The sequence below is a fragment of the Bos grunniens genome, chromosome 13 (genome assembly GCF_055505025.1).
Source record: "Bos grunniens cultivar Pamir isolate PY7600 chromosome 13, Bosgru_T2T1.0, whole genome shotgun sequence".
NCBI lineage: Eukaryota > Metazoa > Chordata > Mammalia > Artiodactyla > Bovidae > Bos > Bos grunniens.
Genome location: NC_141177.1, coordinates 73,395,599 through 73,421,701, shown reverse-complemented (window position 1 = coordinate 73,421,701; position 26,103 = coordinate 73,395,599). Strand labels below are relative to the sequence as shown.

Genomic DNA, 26,103 nt, shown 5'->3' with positions numbered 1-26,103 from the left:
TGGAGTTTTAAAAGGAAAGAGATAAATACAAAATGTATGTGCCTGCTCTAGGCCCTGAAAATAGAGGCAAGATGTATGTCCCGTGTCTTCTAGATCTGTACCATGTAGAGACGTACATGGACCATGTACATAGATGTACCATGTCTTCTAGATCTGTTCTAGACACTTCTGCCACTCCACAAACGTTAGATTTATTCTCCACACTGCTTACAATGTGGTCTTGATTATAATGAAATAGCACAAATAAAATACACCCAACTTAACATCAAAGTTCTTGATGAGTAATACAAGAACTTCCTTAAAAAGTCACATTTCCACATGAACAATTATATAAGAATAAATTTCTTCTGGCAAAGAATTTTAACCAGAAACTGGTAATAGTTACTGTCCTGCCCAGAACCAAACTAGGAGGCTAGGGCATAGAATTTGGATCCTGTATTTCTCTATGGTATGAATACAGGAAAATCAGTCCCTTACTGGACCAAAGCATATTCAGTCACCTCCTAAACAGGTGTGTAACCTGCTCTCCTTTCCTCTAGTCTGGCTCACCCCTCCTGTCACCTCCATGACCACCATGCTTCCTCTCAGTACCACCATCCACTATCCACACGGGGCAGGGGGTCCTCAGAACACAAACATGCCACCACCAGCCCCACATGCTCAGAAATCTCCCCTGGTGTTGCCCTCGGCCTGCTCACTAAGTTCCAGCCACACTGGCCTTTGGGAATGACCAGGTCCCTGGGCATCCCACCCTCTTTCAAGACTCAAGGCCTTTGCACATGCTGTTCCCTCCAAAGAATGCTCTCTGCCCACAGTTATTTCATCGCTAAAACCCACTTCTTCAAGCTCCAGCTGAAGAGTCTCTTCCTCGGAGAGAATTTCCAGGATTTCTCAATCTACCAATGTTTTCAGTGCATGACTCTCTCTCCCAGTGTGGTATTTTCCTTCACGGCAGGTACTCGGACCCGCGTTACCTGCATTTAACCTCTGCCTTCTGCATGACACTGTTTTGAGGGCCACGGGGGCAAACCTCTTGATTCTGCTGTTTACAACTGAAACACCAGAGCCCTTTATCAGCTCAAAACTGCTGAGTGCATATCTGTTGCATGAACAAATGAAGGACTTGGGAACCTGAGTGCAGGACTTTCCATTTCCCTTACATTTACTGCAGACCTCTTGCAGATAAGTTTCTCGTTCACCAGTATCTATCCTTAAACACAGTCACTGCAAAGTGTTCCTACTGTTCTGTGTACTCCACACACCCTAACAACTCGCTACTGATTTCTATGCCCAACTAACTGATGAAAACACTACCTAACAAGGCCAGGGACGAAATCTCAAGTTGCAGACAGACTTCTTTGCAGGAGAGCTCTCAATAACTCAATTTTCCTCCAGCAGTCAGTAGTCTTCTTCACCCAATCGCAGGTCCTCTGAAGTCTGTCATTCAGCTCAAATTCTCCTCTGTGCCAACTACCATGCTTGGATCTAACAGTCTGCAACTCCAGAACCCTCTAGCCTACCAAGCTGTAGTGTTCCGCAGCACGAGTTCCCAGCCAACTTCACTCGAGCTTTCGGAAGTCACTGCTGCTCCTGCTAAATTTGCAAACTGCCTGTTCTCCCTTTAAACCCACTAAGGCCTCACCTGATGAAAACAAGTAGCGGAAGCAACACACTTCACTCGTCAGGTCTGTTACTTGCTCCTGGGTCATCTCTTTTGCATCCACCCTAACTCCTTTCAAGTCACACCAGTCAGACAAGAAGCATTTACCGAACAGCTACCATGTGCCAGCACTATTAGGTCCCCAGAGACATAACAACCATTAACACAAATCCTTCTGCTTCTGTATAGCTAGGGTATGATCAGGCTCACAGAGAATTAAAAAAAAAAAAAAACCATATCTAAAAACTAATGTTAAGATGATCTGACATCAGTATCATATTTCTTAAACTGTTTTAAAAGATCAACTTACCAACTTACACATCAGGTAGGTTTTGCTCGTATAAAGCTTTCATCTCCTCCAGAACTTGCCTCAGTCCATCCTCCTGGAACATATAAAATTACACTCATTAATTCCCCCACCAAGTTTGTAGCAATACTCTATGCTTATGTACCTTATGAAAAACCACTAGTCCTTCCACACCTACTAAGATGGCTATAATGACAAGTGTTGGAGAGGATGGGGAGAAACTGGAACCCTTGTCCAATGCAGGGAGGAATGTCAAACGGTACAGCCCTACAGAAAACAGCCTTGTGGGTCCACAAAAAGTCAAATTTCGAATTCCCATATTATCCAGCAATTCCTCTTCTAGGTATACATTCAAGAGAACTGAAAACCTATGTTCATACAAAGTATGTCTATTCAATGGAATATTACCCAGTCAAAAAAAAAAGTGCTGATACATACACAACACGAACTTTGAAAACACTGCTTAGTGGAATAAGCCAGACACAAAAGGACAAATATCGTATGATGCCACTTATCTGAAAAGTCTAGAATAGGAAAAGTCACAGAAACAAAGTAGATTAGAGGCTACCAGGCTGACAGGGGAGACGAGTGGCTAGTTACTGCTTAGAAGCTAGAGAGTGTATCTGGGGGTATGAAAAAGCTTTGGAAACAGGGGTGCTGGGTGCACAACAATGGGAATATAATTAATGCCACTGAAGTGGACACAAAAGAATGGTTAGAAATGGCAATGTTTAAGTTTTGTATCGTTTACCACTATTAAAAAAAATAAAAAGGCATGAATTACTAACAAAATACACAATCAACATAGTCATGAGGGATAATCTTAAAGACACTGTGCTGAGAAGTCAGACAGAAAGGAGTACACACTGTATTCTTCTCACTGGCCCTGTACAGAAAAGTTTCCAATTGCTGGCATGCTGACTGCAGAAATACAATAAAAAAGACAAATATAATCTGTAGGGCAAAGAAAATCCTTGGCTGCCTAAGGCTGCAGATGGGAGGTGCCACAGAAGAGAACAGGGAATCCTTGGGATAGCAGAAATCTTGGTTGGGTTGCTGCTTACAAGGATTGTATACATTTGTCAAAACCCTATTAAAATGTGTATTGTGTTGTACATAAATTATACCTCAATAAAGCTAATGACAAAAAACCAATAGTCTACAGAAGTAATAACACATGACAAAAGCATGGAAATAACTTATTATTTATTGGAAAAGGATCTTAAAAGGTTACTACCAAACAAAACAAAATAAAACAAAAACCTACACACTGCTAGGATAGAAAACAGAAAGGCCAAAGCAGTTTTTCTGCTACCTACTTTGGCAAATTTCTAAAAAAATTTCCCTTGGAAGGATAAAAATATTAGAATTATAAAATTCATAAATGCTACATAATGTCTGTCAACAAGCAACCCCTACACCTGAAACACTGTAAGTAAACTATATTTCAATTAAAATTTTTACCAAAGAAACCCCAATAATGCTATAACAATGAACCAAACAAAAAAAAATCTCAAAACAACGAGAAGCAACCCATCTCCTCTTAGAGCCAAAATAAATGCTTTAGCACTACGGGTATAACAACAAAATTACACTATTTAATGCTGCTTGGCTGTAAGAAATGATTTCTAATGAAAAATGAAAGAATGACTTCTACCTACTCTTTCATCAACTGGTTAAAAAGATATCATGGAAAAGTCTGATTTACTAGAATTCACTAAATATTCCTTTTATCACAAATATTATTTTAAGGAACAGCTGAAGCTCTTGCACGATTAGGAGATCAGCAGGTATACAAAAGACAAGTATGAAATAAACTGGTAAAGATACAACTGAGTTTTCAGATTTAAATTTTTATTTCTTTTTTTAAGACTTAAATTTGTAAAATTTACACTGGGAATTGCATCATTTTGTGCTCCCACCTCCAGCTGTAAGCCCCTGGGAACTCAAGATAATTTTCCTAAAGACTCAAACGATGATCAGTTCTGCAGATACAAAGTGCATCATTCCAATTGGCCAAACACAGCACCTAACCATGAGGGATTCTGGAATGAAAAAGGCAGAGTCCCTGCCCTAAACCAGCTACCATCTGCCAGGGAGGAATGATTCTCAAAAGCATGTGTGCGTCCAGGGTGTGAGGGGTCAATCAGATCAAGACCAATTCTTAGTCTAACCCAGCTCAGCTGTCCCAATGGCCAGCTCCCAAAGGCAGCCAGGACTGCAAGAAAAGGTGCACCGACGCCCTCTAAGACCCAGAAAAGCCAGTGATTTTACACTTCTAAGTTCACCCCTGATTCCCCCCCTCCACCCTGCCACTTCCCAAAGTGGGAAACCAACATTCAAGTCTGAGCGAAATAGACCGCTGGCCTCACACTCTGAAAAGCCAGCACCTGTGGGCACCGTCTGCGCCTTTGGGCTCCTTTCTTCCCACGTGGCCTAGTCTTTCCACCCTAGTGGGAACTTATTGGAAAGCCTCCACCCCTCTCAAACATCTGGCTTAAAACTCAGCATTCAAAAACTAAGATCATGGTATCCAGTCCCATTGCCTCATGGCAAACAGATGGGGAAAAAATGAAAACAGTGGCAGAATTTATTTTCTTGGGCTCCTAAATCATTGCGGATGGTGACTACAGCCATGAAGTTTAAAGACCCTGGCTCCTTGGAAGAAAAGCTATGACAAGCCTAGAGAGTGTTTTAAAAAGCAGGGATACCACTTTGCAGACAAAAGTCCCCATAGTCAAAGCTATGGTTTTTCCAGTAGTCGTGTACGGATATGAGAGTTCGACCATAAGAAAGGCTGAGCACCAAAGAATTGATACTTTTGAACTGTAGTGTTAGAGAAGACTCTTGAGAGTCCCTTGGACAGCAAGGAAATCAATCCAGTCAATCCTAAAGGAAATCAACCCTGAATATTCCTTGGAAGGACCGACGTTGAAGCTGAAGCTCTAATACTTTGGCCACCTGATGTAAAGTCCTAACTCACTGGAAAAGAACATGATGCTGGGAAAGATAGAGGATATGACGAAGGAGAAGGGGGCTACACAGGGGGAGATGGTTGGATGACATCACTGACCCAATGGACATGAATTTGAATAAACTCAGGGAGACAGGGAAGGACAGGGAAGCCTGGCGACATGCCTCAGTACACGCGGTCATAAAGACTGGGGCATGACTTAGGGACTGAACAACAAAGGCCCCTCTGAGTACTACTTCTCCAGTGAACCTCCCACTGTGGTCTCCTAACTTTTTAGATAAGGTAACTGCCTGAAGTTGCAAGAATAACAGACTGGAACTGAAGAAAACTGTTCAAGTTGCGGATCAGCTTCCAACACCTGCAAGTTCAGACATGTCCTTTAACTTGATCCCTAATTCCTAGTGGCTCAGCTTCCCCATCTGTTAAATGGCCCAAGTGTCAGACTAAGTGCTTTGGAATGTTCAAAACAAAACTCACCTTACCCAAAGGGTCTTCCTGCTGACCGCCAGATGTTTACCCTGCTGCCTGAGAGAAGCCTCCAGAGACGCGGTCCCTCCCCTCCCCTTCCCCGCTACTCCTCTCACCTCCACCCCTGTCCTTGTACCTACAAGTCCTGTCGTCTCAGGACACGGTATTCAGTGACCCCCGACCAGGCTGTTGACCACATCCATCTCTCCTGCTGTCTATTATACCCCACTCAGAACCAGTCTTTCTTCTATCTGATCCATTCCCCAAAGTGCTGCGTGGTGCTTTAGTCCCTAAATCGTGTCCGACTCTTGCAATCCCATGGACTGTAGACTGCCAGGCTCCTCTGTCCACGGGATTCTCCAGGCAGGAATACTGGAGTGGGTTGCCATTTCCTTCTCCAGAGGATCTCCCCAACCCAAGAATCAAACCCAGGTCTCCTGCATTGCAGGCAGATTCTTTACCGACTGAGCTATGAGGGAAGCCCCTTAATTACTGGGGAAGTCCCTTAATTAGTGAAGTTAAAGACGCTCAGTCTGACTTTTTGCGAAGTCTGACTCTTTGCGAGAGTCCATGCCAGAATACTGGAGTGGGTAGCCTTTCCCTTCTCTAGGGGATCTTCCCAACCCAGGGACTGAACCCAGGTCTCCCCCACTGCAGGCAGATTCTTTACCAGATGAGCCCCTAGCGCTCTAACAGCTATCTACACACAGAGTAATCCCATCGCTCCTCTGAAATGCCTTGGGAGTGAAGAGCGAGCCTCCCGCCCCAGAGCCCCCTTGCTGCCCGCCCTTCCCCGGAGGGGAGGGGAGGGTGTTTGCATGGCCGGCTCCCCGGTGGGGCTACACTCACCGCAGCCCTCAGGGCGCTGCTCTAACGCCCGAGCTATCCCGTCCCCACCTCCCTGGTGTAACTCGCACCTGAGCTCCAGCAGCCCGTCTCCGGGTCTCTCCGCGCGCCACCGGGGCGAGAGGCCCACCGCGCAGCCCGCGCGCACAGAGGCTTCGAGGACGCGGGGCGGCGGGGGTCGCTGAGGAAGTGGCGGCGTCCCCGGCGCGCGGGAAGCCGCCGAAACCGACCTGCCCACAGCCACGGAGTGGAACCACAGGCACACCCGCCATCTCGCACGCGGTTGTGCAGCTCCAGAGCAGCGGCCCCGGGAGACGCCCGCCCGCCCCCGCCCTCACGGCGCCCCGCCTCAGGCAGCCTTCCCTCGGCCGCGCGGGGCAGCTCCCGGGCCGGCTCCACGGGCTTCTCGCAGAACACGGCGCGGGCGCCGGGCGGAGAGCTTAGGCCGGGCCTCTGCGAGGGTCGGCGGCGCGTAGGGGGCGTGTGAGCGGCCAGCACCTGCCCGCGCCTGGGGGCGGGGTTGTGTGGGCGGCGAGCCCGGCGGGCGCCTGCGCGGGGGGCGTGCGGCCGGGGAGCGCGGGCCGGCGTCGGGGGTTGTGAGAGCTGGAGCGCCGCACGCCGCACTGGGGTGAGGGCGGCGCGTAAGCGGCGAGCCGGGCCGTTGGGGAGCGGGGAGAAGGATGCGTGTGAGCGGGGAGCGTGAGCCGCTGAGCCCAGAGCGTGTGAGCGGGGAGCCAGTTCGTTGGGGAGCGGGGAGAGGGGTGCGTGAGAGCGGGGAGCGTGAGTCGAGAGCGTGTGAGCTGGGAGCCAGTTCGTTGGGGAGCGGGGGGAGGGGTGCGTGTGAGCGGGGAGCCGGGCCGGCACCGCAGGGGTCGTGTGAGCCCTGTTGGTGGGAAAGGCGCGCCGGCGCCCCGGGGCCCTGTGAGCCGAGGGGGCTGGCAGTCACCTTCTGGCCTGAGGGGCGGGCAGCTGGCAGTTGAACCCGGGCCCCCTCCGCGTGGGGCCGGCGAGGCGCCCAGAGAAAGCTGTGAGGCGCCAGCAGTGGGCTTGGCCAGTGCCTGCGTCCCGCTGCCACCGGGCTCCTAATTGTTTTTAATTGGAGGATAATGACAATATCCTGATTTTTTACCCTACACTTTGGGTTCTGAAGTGACGTTTATCTAAAAATTGCTGCATTATTCCAGGTCAGTCTATAGCCAAATGTTTGTGTCTCTGCCTTCCGTTCTCCCCTCGATTTTTATTGGAGTACAGTTGATTTACAGTATTGTGTTAGTGTCAGGTGTGCAGCAGAGTGAATCAGTTACGTGTATATATCAGCTCTTTTTAAAAGCATTTTTTCCGTATGGGCTCTTACAGAGTGTTGAGTTCCCTGTGCTATACGGTTGGTCCTCATTAGTTATGTATTTCCTACACAATAGTGTGTAGTGTGTATGTGTCAGTCCCAGTCTCCCAACCAAATGTGTGTTTCTTTGGTACATGTGCACCTGTAAAACTGCTAGAGAGCGTCAGAGAGCAACAGGCTGAATTGTGGGTTTTTTTTTTTTTTTTTTTTACCACTTTGGCCTTGAAAAGAGAGTTCTTGAAACTTGAAAGTATTACTGCGTTTGAATTGTCAAGTTGATCTGCAAGGAACATTTCAAGAGACGCCAAAGTATGGGGGATAGTGATAAATCTGTGGGCTTATGACAACAGCAGTTTGCTTTAGTGATGTTTTAACAAGGGCTTCCCTGATTGCTCAGTTGGTAAAGCATCCGCCTGCAGTGCAGGAGACCCCGGTTCGATTCCTGGGTCGGGAAGATCTGGAGAAGGGAAAGGCTACCCACTCCAGTATTCTGGCCTGGAGAGTTCCATGGACTGTATAGGGCATGGGGTGGCAAAGAGTCAGAGACAACTGAGTGACTTTCACTTTTACGCTAATAATACAAAGCATTTTGGATGTGCGGAGTACCTTTATGGCAGCCATACTTGAAGTAACAGAAAGTAAGGGTGCCCTGTTTGAAGGTGGCTCCAATGCAAGGAGATAGGAAGGGCCTGCTCTCTTCATTGCAGGCGGCTGCTGCCTGGTGATCCAGCACCGTGCCTGAAGTCAGCATCCTGGTTCTGACACTTAGCAGCTGTGGGATCTTGGCAAAACCTGTCTTACCTGGATTACACGTGGGCAGTTTGTAAAAGTAGGCTATTTTCTTAGAAAGGGTTTAGGAAATCTTCATGCAACTCAGTGTTCATTTTAACAGAGTATCTCTGAGAGCCTTCCACAGAAGTATGTGGATCATTTATCTGGAGCTGCTGGTCAAAGAGGAAAAGAAGACATTAAATGGACAAGTAGAAGGTAAGAACTAGATTTGATAGAAAGGTCATTTGACAGAACGTTGAATTAAAATGGGACTGCTGACGTATTCTAATAGCCAAAGCAAATCACCTGTCGGATGGGTAGTGAGGAAAAAGTCGAGGAGGGATATAGTGTATCTTATCAGGTGTCAGCCACAGATTAAATTGAGAATGCCATTTAAGGAGCTAAATTATGAGTTCCTGGACTTCCTTGGAGGTCTGGTCCAATGGTTAAGACTGTGCAGTTAAGACTCTGATGCAGGGGGTGCAGTTTCGATCCCTGGTCAGTGTGATCCATGGCCGAAAGAAAAAAATTACTAGTTGTGTTTCAAGATACTCTACAACCTCAGGAAGGTTGAGAACTAAGAGGAAAGAGGGAATGAAGGATGAGAGAGGCATAGAGTTCAGGGAGGAAATGAAGGAAAAGAAAGCAAGGGTCTATGGGGGAAGGTGGCAAGAAATGTTAGGTCTTTAGAAAAAGGGAGAGTATTTGACATGGGCGATGAATTTGAAGTGAGCTTGTCCGAGAGGAACAGCAGAGTTTTCCTTGTCTTATTGTTTTTCTGGCTGTGAGAAGGCATTCAGGATTGAGGTCCCTGGGCACGCAGAGCTGTGTGTTAGCCTCTGTGCAGGAACATGGGCATAGGCGCTCAGCTGTAAATGTGCAAATTGATGTCATATGAGATGATGCCTCTTCATAGGATGGTGTCAGCTAGGCCAAAACAAGAGAACTGGAAGGAAGGAGAGAGCAGGGGCCATGATGGGGAGATCAAGGAACCGACAGCCTGCTACAGTGTCCACTGGAAGTTTCCAGCTTCTAATGCAGTTTCAGTTTGGAGGGAAGTGTCTCCAAAGTGAGGGTAGAGTGAAGGTATGTTGCTGCTGCTGCTAAGTCGCATCAGTCATGTCCGACTCTGGGCGACCCCATCCACGGCAGCCCACCAGGCTTCTCCATCCATGGGGTTTCCCAGGCAAGAGTACTGGAGTGGGTTGCCATTGCCTTCTCCTGAGGGTAAGTTGAGGCTAAGATTTTAGAAGAATAAATTAAGTTGAGGTCATGTAGAAGCAGACTCAGTGTAGACCAGAGTTTCTCACATTTGAATTAGTTGCCTGGGGATCTTGTGGGAAGTGTACTTGCTGAGCAGGAGATCTGAGATTCTGTGTTTCTAACAGGCTTTCTGAGTAGCAAGGGTGTAGCCTTGCCTTTAGAGAAATCTGGAAGAGGAGCATCGGATAGTGCAGGACTGAACAGGATCGAGAAAAAGCATTATTTTGTTTTTCTTTCTGAGCGTGTTTATAGCCAGAGGGAAGCAAAGAGTTGCAGTAGCAATTACAGGTGTAAGATACCATTGCTAAGCAGAGAGGGAGAAAGAAGTGGTGGAGATGATCCATAGAAGGAATGTAAAGGGGGAAGAATTCAGACCACAGATCCAGAGATTACCCTTTGGAAAGGAGAGATTCTAGTGACAGGAGGAAGGGAGGAAAGTAAGTCCTTAGGGAGGTGAGTTTGGAGTTGATGAGGACACTTGAGAGAATTCCTTCTACATGGCTCCAGTGTATTTCCACTGAAAAGATAAAAAGTCATTGTTGCTCCAGAGAAAACTGGGGGTGGGGGAGAAGGGTGGTGGTGCTAGAAGTAGGGGAAACCCCACCCCTCTAAGTAACTCTCAGGCATCAGACGTATATGTTGTACTGGTGTTTGTTATTTGAAGTAGACTAATTTGAGTATGGAAGGCATTGACTTTTTTTTTTTTTAAGATAGCTGATTTTTTGGCACTTGTTTCACAGAAATCCTCTGAAGCATTAGCATGATGTAGGAAATGAAACTAAGTTTTGAAACAAAACAGATTAATAGGGTTCTAAATGCTAGAATTGTTATTTTCAATAAATACGACACTGACTTTGAAACATGCAAGATTTTTAATATCTAATAATTCTGTGGCAATTTAATTATTCATAAAGTTCTTATGAAATACAGAATAGGGAACAGATTGAGTGAATCGATGTAAGTAACACTAGAAAAGTAAAAAGTAGAAAAAATTAGACACAGTAGTTAGCATCTCTTCATGAAGAGACGCCTACAGTGACATGTAAGATACAATAAGCTGTGAAGCAGTAGTGAGCTTAGGGGAGCAGGTCAGAGTTGTATTCTTCCTCACATTCTAATAAATGGAGACTTTGTTTTCATATTTTTCAGGTTGGGATTCTACCAGTTTGAGCCTCAGTAACGAGACTTGTCAGAGAGCCAGGCATTTGCAAGTTGATGATCAGTGTCTGTTGATTTCACAATCAATGACCAAAAATCAGTCAGCATCCACAGAATTGGGACAGATGACCTTGTTAGGTAGTTAGAATAGGAAAAACGAATCCAGAATGGCTGTGGCTAAAAGACAAGGAAGGGTAGAGTCCGCAAAGATAGAACAAAGGAAGGTCTGAGGACTGGAGTGAGGACCTCAGGTAGAAAAAACAGCACTCCTGGCTAGCCTGGTTTACATGGGGCAAGCCCAGGGGGAGGAAAAAAACATATAAAAAGAGAAGCCAAAGGTCCAGGGGTCTCTGTCCCATGCGTGCGTGCTCTGTCTCTCTCCCTCTCTCTCTTCGTCTCTTCTCTTCGTGTCTTTTGGGTTGGCGTGCCCTCATGCCTTGAGGATGTATTTTCCTTTATTTTCTAAGTAAAACTGAGCTGTAACATGGAGCTGTAACACTGAGAGCTGTGACACGCTGAGGGCTTTAACGTCCGTCGCTTCAAATGTTTGCTGTGACAAGACAGAACCGAGGAAATTACACACTCCCCTGACAACCTTAATAGATAAAGAAAAGGTGAATATTGGAGTGGTGTTTCTGGCAGGGACTTACACGCTCTATCAGCTGTGCAGGTCTCAGCTGCCAGAAAACAGAGAAAGCAAACAAGGTAGTGAAGAAGCCCAGAGCTTTCAGCCCTGGGCCACCTGGGCACTGACGTTTCCAAAATTAGATATTGTGGCAAAATCTACCGTGTGCTGACTCCTTTTATGCCACCTACAGGCAAACGGTATTTCTTAGAAAGGTGTTTGCATTCTTCCTCTTACCATAGTACGACCATCATACCTGACAAAGAGAGTTAGGAGAAAGTAAATTCATTTAGGCTAGTATGTAGCACACCTGAGAGTGTGTAGCAGGATTACATTTGGAATTTTGCATCTAGTTGGGAGACCTAGGTAGACATCTAGAGATTGCCTTCTCAAAATGTGGCTTCTTAGATATATTTTTACATAGCTCTGAATTCATAAGTGTTCATTATAAATTATACTCAGTATGACTGCAAGAGCACCTCTGAAGCCAAATGCTAAAATATTTCTTGTGTTTTCTATGACTTTATATATTTTAGAATTGGCTTTCTGAGTGACAATGGGAGTCATGGGAAATTTGCTACATAGTACCTGCTCAGTTGTATCCATCTAATGTATCAACTTGTTTTATTATTTGTAATGAATTAATAGTTCAGAAGGAATATTGGTTTTAAGGAGTGCTGGAGGCCTGGCGTGCTGCGATTCATGGGGTCACAAAGAGTCGGACACGACTGAGCGACTGATCTGATCTGATCTGTATCATTTAAAAGCAGTATATAGAAAAGCAATTCTTATTCTACTGCGATGCCCAGTCTATTGAGTAACCACATCTAATACGTGTTGTCCATAAATACCAATTAATTTAGTGCCTTCAATCAGTCATACAATCAGGGCTATGGTAAGAAATCATACACTTTCTTTTTTCACTCCTATCGTTTTTTTCTTTTCCTTCCTCACCTGTAGAAGTTACCTTTGCATTTACAAGATTCTCAGTTATCTCCTAGAATAGTGACTACAAGCTATAAACTCAAAGTGGTTTTTTTGTATTTTTTTACATCTCTACAAGTGACTTGTTTGCTGTTGTTTTTCAGTGAGCTTGGTAGGTCCAAGAAGCACAAATTCAAATAAAACACCTACACATATCCTTGCAACACTGGAAGATGTGACATAGGGAAACCACCAAATAAATAGAAGCAACTTCAGACAGTTCACGCATATCGTTTCTTTTCTCAGTCGATACCTTTTATCGAGTAACCGGCAGAGTCTACTCCTTCAGCATCCCAGGATTTGTACATGTATTGATTTCATAAAGATTTATTCTGTACTCAACCCAGAAAGTTTTATATCCTAAATATTTCTGGAAACACTCCCCCAGTTCAGGCCTGCATCACCTTTTTTTTTCTTTCATTATTAATGCCTTCAGATTCTTCTCCCCCCATTTATTTGTATGCCCTTCAAATTCCATCTCCTGTAGTGTTTAGAGTCACCTGTCTAAACAGCACATGTGACCATGAACCACTCGTCAAATCACATTAATATCTAGACATCTGAAAGTGACACGTGATGCTTTCATAATCTGACTTCTGCCTGACTCTCCACCTCTCGTCCTTTCTGTCCTTTGCTCTGGAATCCTGAACTTCTGTGGATGCCCTCCTCACCTGTCTTTGTACTTGGAACAAATATTTACCCTCTCGTGTGTGTGCTTCTCTCCCCATCTTGCTGCAGCCTTCCGTGCTCTCCCTCACCTGCCCTCTGTTCCCTTGAACTGTGTAAGTCTGCGCTCAGGCAGTATCTCTTGAAAAGCCATCCCTGATACCTTTTATCTACATTTTTCTTTAAACTCCAGTGTATCATACTGAGTAGGAACCCCCAAAATAATCATTGGATAAAAGAACTAAAGACTTATGTATACCAGAATGATTTTTAAGTGCCTGTCCTCTGCAGTCTAAGGGCCAAGAGGGTAGACATGTGAAGAAATAATTTACATTCAGGTGATGAAGATACACTTGAAAAATCTATAAAGTCCTAAGGTAGCTACAAGGAAAGAGATACCTGTTTATCTGGGGAAAGACAGCTGTAATCAAGGACAACTTTACAAAGCAGGCTGAGTCTTAAAAGATGAAAAGTAATATGTTGGGAAAGAAGCATTTCAATTTAAGAAATTGAGAAAAGGAAAATCAAGGAATTTTGTAAACTGTGAATAATGTTGCAGTTGAAGCTTGGCGTGTTGTTATAAAAGGTCCTGTTATGAAATAGAGAAGAGAAGATATTGTGGCTTTATATATCTGTCCTGTATTTTGAAATTTTGTTTTGTTTCTGATTGTTTTGTTCACTGATGTTTGGGTGAATTTGTGAATGAATCCTTGAGATGTTTGTGTGCCTGTAACCTGATGAATTCTGGTATTTCCCACAAGGTTTCTTGAAGTCTGAGATCATTGGAAGTATTTCTTAAAGAAGTAAATATTCAGCTGAAGATTAAGATTGATATAAGCTGTCATTTGATAGAATGTTTTAAATATTCTGTCCTTTATCTAAATATTCTAAGTAATTAAAAAAAAATTACAGATCTGTCAGAACTAGACTTAGAAATGACATGAGAGGAAGAAGAAAAATGTGATGGAGATGAAAATAACCATTCACAGGTGTGTAAAAATGTAAATTTGAATTTCTGGTTTAATTCTGTTTTCTATTCTTTAACAACATAATACAGTTTGCTGCAGAGTTCGTAACAAATAAAATTTCCTTTCAAAAGTAGCCTTTTAGAATCAACAGATGATCACTTAAGTTTTTATAGCACTTCAATGAGAAAACTTAAAATATTGTTAGAATCTATTATAATTTACAGCTTGTGTTTGGAATTGAGGCAAAAAACTCTCTTGGCTATTGTTTACTTCTTCCGTTTTTATAATTTCTTTACATGATAAAGAAGGTGAGATCAAATACTGAATTCTAGGATTAAAGAATTGAATTTATGAACAATAGGACAATGATAGTCCCTGACCTAGATACGTGTAAAGAGAAAGCATTGCCAGCGGTCAAGGTTTTCCATTGAAACTGCCAGTCACTGACGCCAAGACTAAAGATTCATTCTGTCTGATATCTCGGCATAGTTGACTTCAGTTCAGTTCAGTTCAGTTCAGTCGCTCAGTCATGTCCAATTCTTTGTGACCCTGTGGACTGCAGCACGCCAGGCCTCCCTGTCCGTCACCAGTTCTCGGAGTTTACCCAAACTTAGGTCCATTGAGTCGGTGATGCCATCCAACCATCTCATCCTCTGGCGTCCCCTTCTCCTCCTGCCCCCAATCCTTCCCAGCATCAGGGTCTTTTCAAATGAGTCAGCTCTTCGCATCAGGTGGCCAAAGTATTGGAGTTTCAGCTTCAACATCAGTTCTTCCAGTGAACACTCAGGACTGACCTCCTTTAGGATGGACTTAGGGATGAATATTCAGCGACAGAGTAGGTCATAGAATCAGCCCAACTGCCTATTAAAAGAATTGAACCTTCCAGATTGGACCTTTGGTGTTAGGGTACAAATAATAACTTTATAACTTATTTCATTTCCAGGTGGGAAATCAGTAAATATTATTAAAAATGCTTTATCCACTTTCATCGGTGGCTGTTAAGATTTAATATAACTGAATGTAGGGGTTTTCCAGGTAGCTCAGCTGGTAAAGAATCCACGAGCAATGCAGGAGACCCCGGTTCAATTCCTGGGTCAGGATGTTCCCCTGGTGAAAAGGATAGGATACCCACTCCAGTATTGTCGGGAGACCTGGGTTCAATCCCTGGGTTGGGAAGATCCCCTGAAGGAGGTTGTGGCAACCCACTCCATATTCTTGGCTGGAGAGTCCCCGTGGACAGAGGATCTGGGCAGGCTACAGTCCTAGGGGATGCAAAGAGTCACAGACAGGACTGAGCACACATGTAACTGAAGGTAAGCAGGTAATATGTATCGACGTATAACATTATCATTATATATAATTTGCATTTATTTAGGAATTGGTTCCTCTTTCTGATTGGTGTTAATAGATTTTGGCTCCTAGTAATATAAAGTTTGTCTCTTCTCCAGATATTAGTCCTTAAAAAAAAAAAGCTTTCAAATGTGCTGTAGGGACTCCCTGTTTAAGATATACTGATGGGAAATATTTTTAAGGGAAGCCAGCCTTTATAACATTAAAAACCATCTCCTAATTCATTTTTGGTAGATTTAATATACATGAATTAATTCAAACAAACAGGGACAAAATTGGGTTTTGAGTTCACGTTTTTCTCCTATTTTCAGGTAAGGCACGTTATTTTTCACTTAACCATGAAAGGGTAAGGTGAGGACGAGTGCCTTTGGCCAGAAGTCATTTCAGTGACTAGTCCCCTTGGAAGCTGAACTGTATCGCATACACGTAAACAGCTCCATAGGCACTATTTCCTGGGACAGGCAATGGAGAACTGGATGGTAACTGAAGAGGAATGGGGAGTTCAAAGGAGTTTCTTGTTTTATATTCAGAGGGGAGCTTTTAGTGTATATATGCTTTTGGAAATGAGCCAGCAGAGGATGTGTTCATTGAGTTCAATCTTGTTTCCATTTCTGATATTAGAAAGCTTATTGATTGTATGACATTATCTTTAAACTATTACGGTAAACTAATTGTACATAATACTTCTGTTCATATATAGTTTTATGGTAAGGGCTTGTTTATTGGTTCTGAAGTGTAATATTCTTATGTAATTGAATATGGAGATGATTACTTCAATTAATTCTATCATACATAGATTTTTAAAAATTATAGAATCATGAATATACAAACACTTAGGCTATACTGAATAGGATTGAATCATTCCTTGATTCTGGATGATCGTGCCATCATGAGTAGCTACGGTTTTGTAAGGTACTCTGAAACACCACATCATATTAACTTCATGTTGTTTATAGATTCCTGGGAAAAGGGGAAATTTTTGTTTATATTCAGTAGAAAAAGCTATTGACAATCTTTCATTAATTATTATTTTTGGGTCATAAAGTTCTAAATTACTGAAACCATCCTTCCCATCCTAAGAGTGTCGTTAACACATGTCTGCTCAATAAATGTGTGTCAGATGCATGAAGAAACGGCAGAATGGTTACATGAATGCCTATTGATGAATTTCTTTACGAAAAGCAAGTCTTTATTGCAAGTAGATTTCCAATATTGCCTACATGGAAAGATGTTTGATTTTTTTACAGTATACTAACGCATATATATGGAATTTAGAAAGATGGTAACAATAACCCTGTATACGAGACAGCGAAAGAGACACTGATGTATAGAACAGTCTTTTGGACTCTGTGGGAGAGGGAGAGGGTGGGATGATTTGGGAGAATGGCATTGAAATACGTGTAATATCATATATAGAACGAGTCGCCAGTCCAGGTTCGATGCACGATACTGGATGCTTGGGGCTGGTGCACTGGGACGACCCAGAGGGATGGTATGGGGAGGGAGGAGGGAGGAGGGTTCAGGATGGGGAACACATGTATACCTGTGGCGGATTCATTTCGATGTTTGGCAAAACCAATACAATATTGTAAAGTTTAAAAATAAAATAAAATTTAAAAAAATATGTTAAGATTAAGAAATTATCTATAGTTATTGGTAGACATTGAATAATAATATAGGTTCGTTTGCTATCATATTACTTAGAAAGACTTACTTAAATCTTGCTTTCTCAGCATGTTTTGGAACCACAGTGTTGAGGCCAGATTTCCTGGGTTTGAATTCTGGGTCTGTTGGTGACCTGCTGTGTGGGCTTGGACAAGATCCTCAGCCTCTCTGTGCTCCATTTCTCCCTGTGTAGAGGGCCTAATGCATTACCTGTCTCCAAGAATTACTGTGAGGATTAAAAATGCCTTAAGACATGTCAAGTGCTTATAATAATGCATAGCAGTTGCATTGGAAGTCCTCAGAAGGCTAATAGCATGGTTATTATGGATTTCTTAAAAATGGGTTTCTTTCTTATAAGGAATGAAGGAATACCTCCCAGATAGGTTTTATTGCCATAAAAGGTAGTTCTTATTGAAAATGACAACTGCCAAAAACCCTGGTATACTGCTTCCTATCAAATAACACAAGTAACGTTATGTTTTTCCTTTTCCTTTGATCTAAATTCAGTGCTTTATTAGTATTATTCATATATTTTCTTTGTCCATTAATGCTGCTGCTGCTGCTGCTGCTGCCAAGTCGCTTCAGTCGTGTCCGACTCTGCGCGACCCCATAGACGGCAGCCCCCCAGGCTCCCCCGTCCCTGGGATTCTCCAGGCAAGAACACTGGAGTGAGTTGCCATTTCCTTCTCCAATGCATGAAAGTGAAAAGTGAAAGTGAAGTCGCTCAGTCGCGTCCGACTCTTAGCGACCCCATTAATGCTACTCTTATTTATTGTTTAATCCTTTAGTAAAAAATTACTTCCCAGTACAATGGTTTTATGTAAAAAGCCAAAGTTTAGGTATTGTTTGTATTTTTAAGTATTTAATATTAGCCTGAAAAGAACCATTTGTCATTTTAGGGCTGTAAAGAAAGCATCTAATGAAAAGAACAAGGTATAATAAAAAAGTTAATTAAAAAAATATTATCCTAGTAAAAAATCTTTTGTAAAAGGAATAGTGGCAAAAGAGAAAATCTTCATTTGTTGTAGAGACATATACTTTGAGAACTTGATTTAAAAACACTATTGATCAAATCATCATTTTGATAAAAATCTGTCCTTTTAAGAAGTGTTTGTTTTTCATTTAATGATGCACTATTTATCACCTTTGTACAGTTAGTATATTTTATAAATAATTTAAGGATACTGTGAAACAGTATTATTTATGTGTAGGTCAAAGCACAGATTAATGACGTGAGCTACCTGAATGACTTAGTCATCTGAAAGTGCTTCCGAGGATGGTGATGTCTTTACTCTAAGAATTTTACGTTGCAAGTAGAACCACTTGGCTTGAGGTATAAAGGTGGGACCGTGGTGTAAATGTCAATATGAAGCCTGTTTGTGTATGGTGTAGTAATATAGGCTTACCTTGTCTAGTACTGCTCTAGAGCTACGGATATATTACAGTGCTGTGCATCTTAGAAATATGTTTTGTGTTAAAAGACAAATATGTTTTGTGTTAAAAGTGAGTGTATACGCTGAGCCTATGATCATTCTTATTGTACCTGAATTTATAATTACTATATATATATATATGTATATATGTAATTATTTTATTTCTCTTTCTCTTCTACTAGACTGCAAGCTAAACAAGAGCCAGGGTTATCTGTTTTATCTGGAGAGCTTAGAATAATGTCTTCCACTTGACAGACACTCAATGTCTATTCAGTGTATGGAGGAGTGAATATGAAAGGCACAGTCCTTTATACTCAAAAATTACTCATATCATGGTGTTTCTTGTTTCTTTGTGTTTTCTTCTTGTTGCAGATTGTGTTAGCTTGTTGAAAATATGGGATGCAATTCTTTTGTGTGAAAGATAAATGGAACTTTAAAAAAGCCACTGTGAACTACTTAGAGGAGAAATTAAAAAACTGGAAAATAAGGTTGGTGAGCTACAGAAAGAACTGTCTGAAAGAAAAGAAGTGAATCACAGTAGGGCATCAGAAAGTGGAGTGGCAACGAGAGCTCGGTAGACTGAGGTACTGCGCATCCTAGTTTTAAAGAAATATTTGAACTGTTATTTACTTTAATACTGCAGAGACGTACTTGTGTTACAATTTTTAACTTACCCTCTGGGATTCTACAGGGGAGAATACGTCGTTAGTATTGTGGAGTGTGAAATTCATGGAAATAATGTAAGTTCTTAACAGTGAATGCTTCTAATGACTTAATGTATATTTTTCCAAATGATCATTTTCATGATCATACAGAAGTCCACCATAAGGGAAACCTCATTCATGATTCAACAGATTGACTTTCGGTTGTTTTTCACTTTCCTGTCTTATGTTTAATACTACAAGGAACATCTTTTCTACAGATTCATTTCTAATTATTTTGAATTCATTTTCTTCAATAATAGCATATTATTTGGTTAAAGTATGAGAATGTTTGGAAACAGTCTTTGATCCATATTTCTAAACTATTCTTAAGAAAGTTTAGATTACTTTTCATTCCCACCCACAGAAGGATAAAGTAGCCATTTTTCTCAAGACAGAAAAGAAAAAAATATTTATGCTGTTTTATTCTTAACCCTCTGCATGAAAACAGTGATCATTATTAAGTGTTCTTCATTGTATTTCCCCCCAATGTACTATTTTAAACATTATGAGGAGGGAATGAAAGTTACTGCAGCAGCGAATAGTCTCATGCTTTTTTAAGAAGAGCTCTATAAATTTTGCAGTTTGACCTTAAAGCAAGAAGAAGAGAATAGAAGAAATGCTGATATGTTATATGAAAAAATTAGGGAGCAATTAAGAAGAAAGGAAGACCAATATGGTAAAGAAGTTGAAATGAACAGCAACTAGAACTCACCCTCAGAGCTCTAGATGGAACTGAAGACTGAGAAATAATCTGAATCAGGTAGAGTAATTGTTGGTGAAAATTTCTAGCACCATTTTGTCAATATTATTTATAATATCCCTTTTATTTCATATGTATTATTTAGATTTCAAACAAAATGTTATCTCAACCTAGGAATGAACTGTGACATTCAGAGTTTATGTGATGAGTTTCTTGCCATTCTTGGCTTCTAGTAGATGCTGTGTATGTGTTTTCTGCGTGGAGGATTGGATGTAACTTGAGCTTAATTATTAACATAATGATTGGCACTTTTGATACATTAGACAAAGTAATCTTCTTAATTCCAATCCACGTCTTAATTTTGGCTTTTTAAATGTTAAAATACAGGCTAACTTGCCTTGAGACTGTGAAGGAACTAGTTAAATGTTTTGTAAAGAGATTTCCTTTCACAATACTATATCTGCATGTTTTTGCTCTGTGATAAATTTAGCAGACATTTAAATTAAAATTCGAGTTACTCACATGGGATAAAGATCCTTGTGCTTTAAAAGGCTACTTCCTTTAAACAGTTTTATTTCATTTTATATTCTGCTTCTAAGCTTTTAACTGTTTTTTTTTTTTTCTTTTAATGATATGGGCCCAAAAACTACATATAGTGTCTCTCCAGGTTATGGAAGGGCGACATATAACACTCAGAAGCAGCTTTCTGGAGAACGGAATGCCAGAATCTTACAGGAGAGAATCCTGACCAATCACTTGCCAGACAAAAGCAGAAAGAAATGGCCAATAAGGAAATGAACTCTGGGGTATTTTCTGTAGTCATTTATGTGTGTGTATGTATCTGTGTATGTATATATTTTATAAACGAAGAGTATGTACCTTAGAAAGTATAGAGGCTTGTGAAAGCCTATACATCTATATTTTGAGGCAGGATGACATTTTTCATGTGTCAGATAAAGTAATGCTTGTAATTAGATCCATTTGTCTACAGCAGTCAGGTAGGGACATTCGATGACCTTATCCAAGGAGAGGCCTTTAATATTTTCCATAGGAATTGATCTCAAAATTATTGCAACTATATTGGAGGAGCTGGCACCCTCCTCTGATTGCACTTTAGGGCAGGAAGACGGTGTGTGCTCCCCCATCGACTGCGCTACACACCCAAGTCCCTCTGCTTTGGAGTGAGTGTGTGCATCACTCCATGCACGTCGTCACCTTCAGTGTCTAAATCAGAGTCCGTTCTTGGCTCCACTGTCATTTCTTTAACCAATGTTTTGTCAACGACCTTTGCACATCATTTACAGTTTTCCAATTTGTAAAAACTGCAAGATCAGTTGTAAAAACATTTTTGAACACTTTAAAAAAAGTAACTTCTTCAGAATAAACTTATAAAAGTCCCTCCTCCTCTGCTCCCCCACGAAGAAAAACCATACCTCTTCTGCTAGCAATGCTGCTAAGTCCCTTCAGTCGTGTCCGAATTTGTGCGATCCCATAGACGGCAGCTCACCAGGCTCCCCCATCCCTGGGATTCTCCAGGCGAGAACACTGGAGTGGGTTGCCATTTCCTTCTCCAATGCATGAAAGTGAAAAGTGAAACTGAAGTCACTCAGTCGTGTCCAACCCTCAGCGACCCCATGGACTGCAGCCCACCAGCCTTCTCCGTCCATGGGATAGATACTCTTAATTTTTGGCAGTGATTTCCCTTCCTTGATAGATCATTGGGGTAGTTTATAACTTCCTCTGATGGTAAGGAGGAAAAGTATAGGCAATTCGGAGACTGTATTGTGGATGTCATTCTTGTAAGAAAATTAACACTTTGCTCTATGTAGTGTCCTATTTTAGTACAAGGAACTTCTGAAAACAGTGATAGATAGGACATAAATATTTAGTGATAATAAGTGTTTTTCATTGTCTGTTGCATTATCTTACTATTTTAAACAGTACAAAAAAGTATTGAAAGTTATGGAAGCAGCAAATAATCTCAGGATTGTCTAAGAAGAGCTCTCTAAATTTTACCTATTTACCATTAGTGTATGCAGCATGAGTGAAATAAGAGGCTTATTTTGTATCGATATGTTTGTACTAGAGAAGTAACCGTGGTTGGATGTAAGAGGACTAGTAGAGTCAGAAGACCTGGTGAAAAACCTGCACCTTACTTATATTTCTAACTTCTTCCTTTCCAGAATCATTATAGCTAATGAGTTAACTGATGTTTGTAGAAGTGCTTAGTGCAGCTATCAATAAGTATAATTCTTGTAGTGGACTATTACAATGTTAGAATGGAAGCATATTCTCAAGAACAATTTTTTTTACAAAATTTGATCTGTTTAGATATGTACAGAGCTAAGGCTCTTACTTTGGGGTAGCTGTATAGGTTAGGTATCAGATGTATTTTTTTTTTTTTAAAGCTATCAAGTGGTTGTGTTTATTGGAGGTATTTGTTATATTTCTTGTGATAATTTTATTTTTCTTCATGTCAATTTATTTTGGGAAATATTTCAGCCTTGAATCATTTATTCTTATGGCCTGTCAACTGTTTAAAGGCATCTACTTGTCATTCAATCATAATTTGGGACTCAAGTGCTGAGGTTTACCCAAACACTTCTTGATTTGCTCTTCCATCTGCTATTTATGATTTACTTAGAACATTTTTGCAAACAATTTGCTCATAATTCTCATTTTCAGTTCAGTCAGTTCAGTTCAGTCACTCAGTCATGTCCAACTCTTTAAGACCCCATGGACTGCAGCATGCCAGGCCTCCCTGTCCATCACCAACATTTGGAGTTTACTCAAACTCATATCCATTGAGTTGGTGATGCCATCCAACCATCTCATCCTCTGTAGTCCCCTTCTCCTCCTGCCCTCAATCTTTCCCAGCATCGTTTCAGTTCAGTTCAGTTGCTCAGTCGTATCTGACTGTTTCAACCCCATGAACCGCAGCATGCCAGGCCTTCCTGTCCATCACCAACTCCTGGAGTCCACCCAAACCCATGTCCATCGAGTCGATGATGCCATCCAACCATCTCATCCTCTGTCGTCCCCTTCTCCTTCTGCTCCCAATCCCTCCCAGCATCTGGGTGTTTTCCAATGAGTCAACTGTTCTCATGAGGTGGCCAAAGTATTGGAGTTTCAGCTTCAGCATCAGTCCTTCCAATGAATATTCAGGACTGATTTCCTTTAGGATTGACTGGTTGGATCTCCTTGCAATATAAGGGACTCTCAGGAGTCTTCTCCAACACTACAGTTCAAAAGCATCAATGCATCTGCACTTAGCTTTCTTTATAGTCCAACTCTCATATCCATACACAACCACTAGAAAAACCATAGCCTTGACTAGAAGGACCTTTGTTGGCAGTGTAATGTCTATGCTTTTTAATATGCTGTCTAGGTTGCTCATAACTTTTCTTCCAAGGAGTAAGCATCTTTTCATTTCATGGCTGCAGTCACCATCTGCAGTGACTTTGGAGCCTGAAAAAAGAAAAAAAAAGTCTACCAGTGTTTCCACTATTTCCGCATGTATTTGCCATGAAGTTATGGGACCAGATGCCATGATCTTCGTTTTCTGAATGTTGAGCTTTAAGCCAACTTTTCACTCTCCTCTTTCACTTTCATCAAGAGGCTCTTTAGTTCTTCATTTTCTGCCATAAGGTTGGTGTCACCTGCATATCTGAGGTTATTCATATTTTTTCCAGCAATCTTGATTCCAACTTGTGCTTCATCCAGCCCAGCATTTTTAATGGTGTACTCAGAATATAAGTTAAATAAGCAGGGTGACAATATACAGCCTTGATGTACTCCTTTCCCCATTTGGAACCAGTCTGTTGTTCCATGTCCAGTTCTAACTATTGCTTCCTGACCGGCATACAGATTTCTCAAGAGGCAGGTCAGGTGGTCTGGTTTCCCATCTCTTAAGAATTTTCCACAGTTTGTGGTGATCCACACACTCAAAGGATTTATCATAGTCAATAAAGCAGAAGTAGATGTTTTTAGGGAACTCTCTTGCTTTTTCAGTGATCCAGCGGATGTTGACAATTTGATCTCTGGTTCCTCTGCCTTTTCTACAGCCAGCTTGAACAATGGAAGTTCACGTTTCATGTACTATTGAAGCCTGGCTTGGAGAATTCTCATTTTAAGGATGAATTACTTAGTGTCCACTAAGACTGAAGGGTGGCAGGATTTGAGAGCAGCAGGAATGGAGTGAGTCAGGGAGAGGGCTGTAGGGGCTGCGGTCCAGAGGCAGGTGGAAGCCAGGTTATCGAGGCTCCCTGAAGGCCATGGGAGAAACCTCACTTTCTAAATTTCATTTTTCTTTTATGTTGGAATGCACTTGATTTCCAATGTTGTGTTAGTTTCAGATGTACAGCAAGTTGATTCAGTTTTATGTATATGTATATCCCATCTTTTAGATCCTTTTTCTCATGTAGGTGACTACAGAATATTGAGTAGAGTTCCCTGTGCTATGCTGGTCCTTGTGGTTAGCCAAGAGCAAAGGTGGGGAGGAGGGATAAATTAGGAGTTTGGGATTAACATAGACACACTACTAGATATAAAATAGATAAGCCACAAGGGAATGGCCTCATTTTTTCTCTGAGATAGGAAACTTGGAAAGATCTGAGCACTGGATAGACTATATGAAGATCTCTGAAGTTAATTACACCTCTAATAAAGAAGGGCAAAATGTTCCACAGCATGCAATTTTCCACCAGTTGCCCACATTCACATGTATTTCTTTCTGGACATGAGGTGGTGAAGCTCCGCAGATTTATCGGGAGGGGCTGGGCATGGACAGCGAGTCTGCATCTTTTTTCTGAGTAACTTAATATCAGGAAGGCCGGAGGGTGGCCACTTCTGTGTCTGTAACCAGATTCAGTGAGGAGGGAAAAGAAGGTGAGTAGATGTCTGCGGTGATAGTTTTCAAAGTCCATCAGTTCAGTTTAGTTGTTGCTCCGTCATGTCTTGACTCTTTGTGACCCCACGGACTGCATGCAGCACATCAGGTTTCCCTGTCCATCACCAACTCCCAGAGCTTGCTCAAACTCATGTCCATCAAGTCGGTGATGCCATCCAGCCCTCTTATCCTCTGTTGTCCCCTTTTTCTCCTGCCTTCAGTCTTTCCCAGCATCAGGATCTTTTCCATGAGTCTGTTCTTTGCATCAGGTGGCCAAAGTATTGGACCTTCAGCATCAGTCCTTCCATTGAATATTCAGGACTGATTTCCTTTAGGGCTGACTGGTTGGATCTCCTTGCAGTCCAAGGGACTCTCAAGAGCCTTCTCCAATACCACTGTTCAAAAGCATCAATTCTTTGGTGCTCAGCTTTCTTGATGACACAACTCTCACAACCATATATGACTACTGGAAAAACCATAGCTTTGACTAGATTTACCTTTGTCAATAAAGTAATGTCTCTGCTTTTTAATGTGGGTTGCCATTTCCTTCTCCAGGAGATCTTCCCGACCCAGGGATTGAACCTGGGTCTTCTGCATTGTAGGCAGACGCTTTACTGTCTGAGCCACCAGGGAAGTCCCAATAATGCTGTCTAGGTTTGTAATAGTTTTCTTGGAAGAAGCAAGCATCTTAATTTCATGGCTGCAGTCACCATCTGCCTTGACTTGGAACCCAAGAAAATAAAGTCTGTCACTGTTTTCACTGTTTCCCCATCTATTTGCCATGAAGTGATGGGACCACATGCCATGATCTTAGATTTTTCAATTTTGAGTTGCAAGCCAGCTTTTTTACTCTCTTCTTTCACTTTCCTCAAGAGGCTCTTTAGTTCTTCTTTGCTTTCTGCCCTAAGGGTGTTGTCATCTGCATATCTAAGGTTACTGATATTTCTCCCGAAAATCTTGATTTCTGCTTGTGCTTCTTCCAGCCCAGCTTTGGCATGATGTCCTCTGATCTAAGTTAAGCGGGGTGACAACATACAGCCTTGATGTACTCTTTTCCCAATTTGGGAACCAGTCTGTTATTCCATGTCTGGTTCTAACTGTTGCTCCTTGACCTGCATACAGATTTTTCTGGAGGCAGGTAAGGTGGTCTGGTATTCCCATCTCTTGAAGAATTTTCCACACTTTGTTGTGATCTACAGAGTCAAAGGGTTTGGCACAGTCAATAAAGCAGAAGTAGATGTTTTCCTGGAACTCTCTTGCTTTTTCTATGATCCAGCAGATGTTGGCAATTTGATCTCTGGCTCCTCTGTCTTTTCTAAATCCAGCTTGAA

At 42.0% G+C, this 26,103-nt stretch overlaps 1 protein-coding gene and 1 long non-coding RNA gene across 3 annotated transcripts in view; one reads left to right on the top strand and one right to left on the bottom strand.

The window, feature by feature from the left end:
- LOC147361243 (uncharacterized) overlaps positions 1-8,348 on the bottom strand; it is a 29,509-nt gene extending 21,161 nt beyond the window's left edge. The window contains exons 1-3 of the mRNA XM_086335212.1: positions 8,221-8,348; positions 6,327-7,174; positions 1,971-2,043 (exon numbers count right to left, since the gene is read on the bottom strand). Of these exons, the coding sequence (XP_086191338.1) occupies positions 1,982-2,043; positions 6,327-7,174; positions 8,221-8,348 (1,038 nt within the window). The 3' untranslated portion in view covers positions 1,971-1,981. The remainder of the gene's footprint in view (positions 1-1,970; positions 2,044-6,326; positions 7,175-8,220) is intronic.
- Positions 6,876-23,446, top strand: LOC147361242 (uncharacterized). Of its 2 annotated transcripts, XR_015139970.1 has the most exons (8): positions 6,876-7,439; positions 8,490-8,584; positions 17,624-17,715; positions 18,259-18,380; positions 18,853-19,064; positions 19,172-19,220; positions 19,766-19,944; positions 20,541-23,446. It is a non-coding gene; the product is annotated as an uncharacterized LOC147361242 (long non-coding RNA). The 2 variants fall into 2 exon arrangements; XR_015139971.1 differs by lacking the exons at positions 6,876-7,439; positions 8,490-8,584 and adding an exon at positions 13,826-14,053.
- The last annotated feature ends 2,657 nt before the right edge of the window (positions 23,447-26,103 follow it).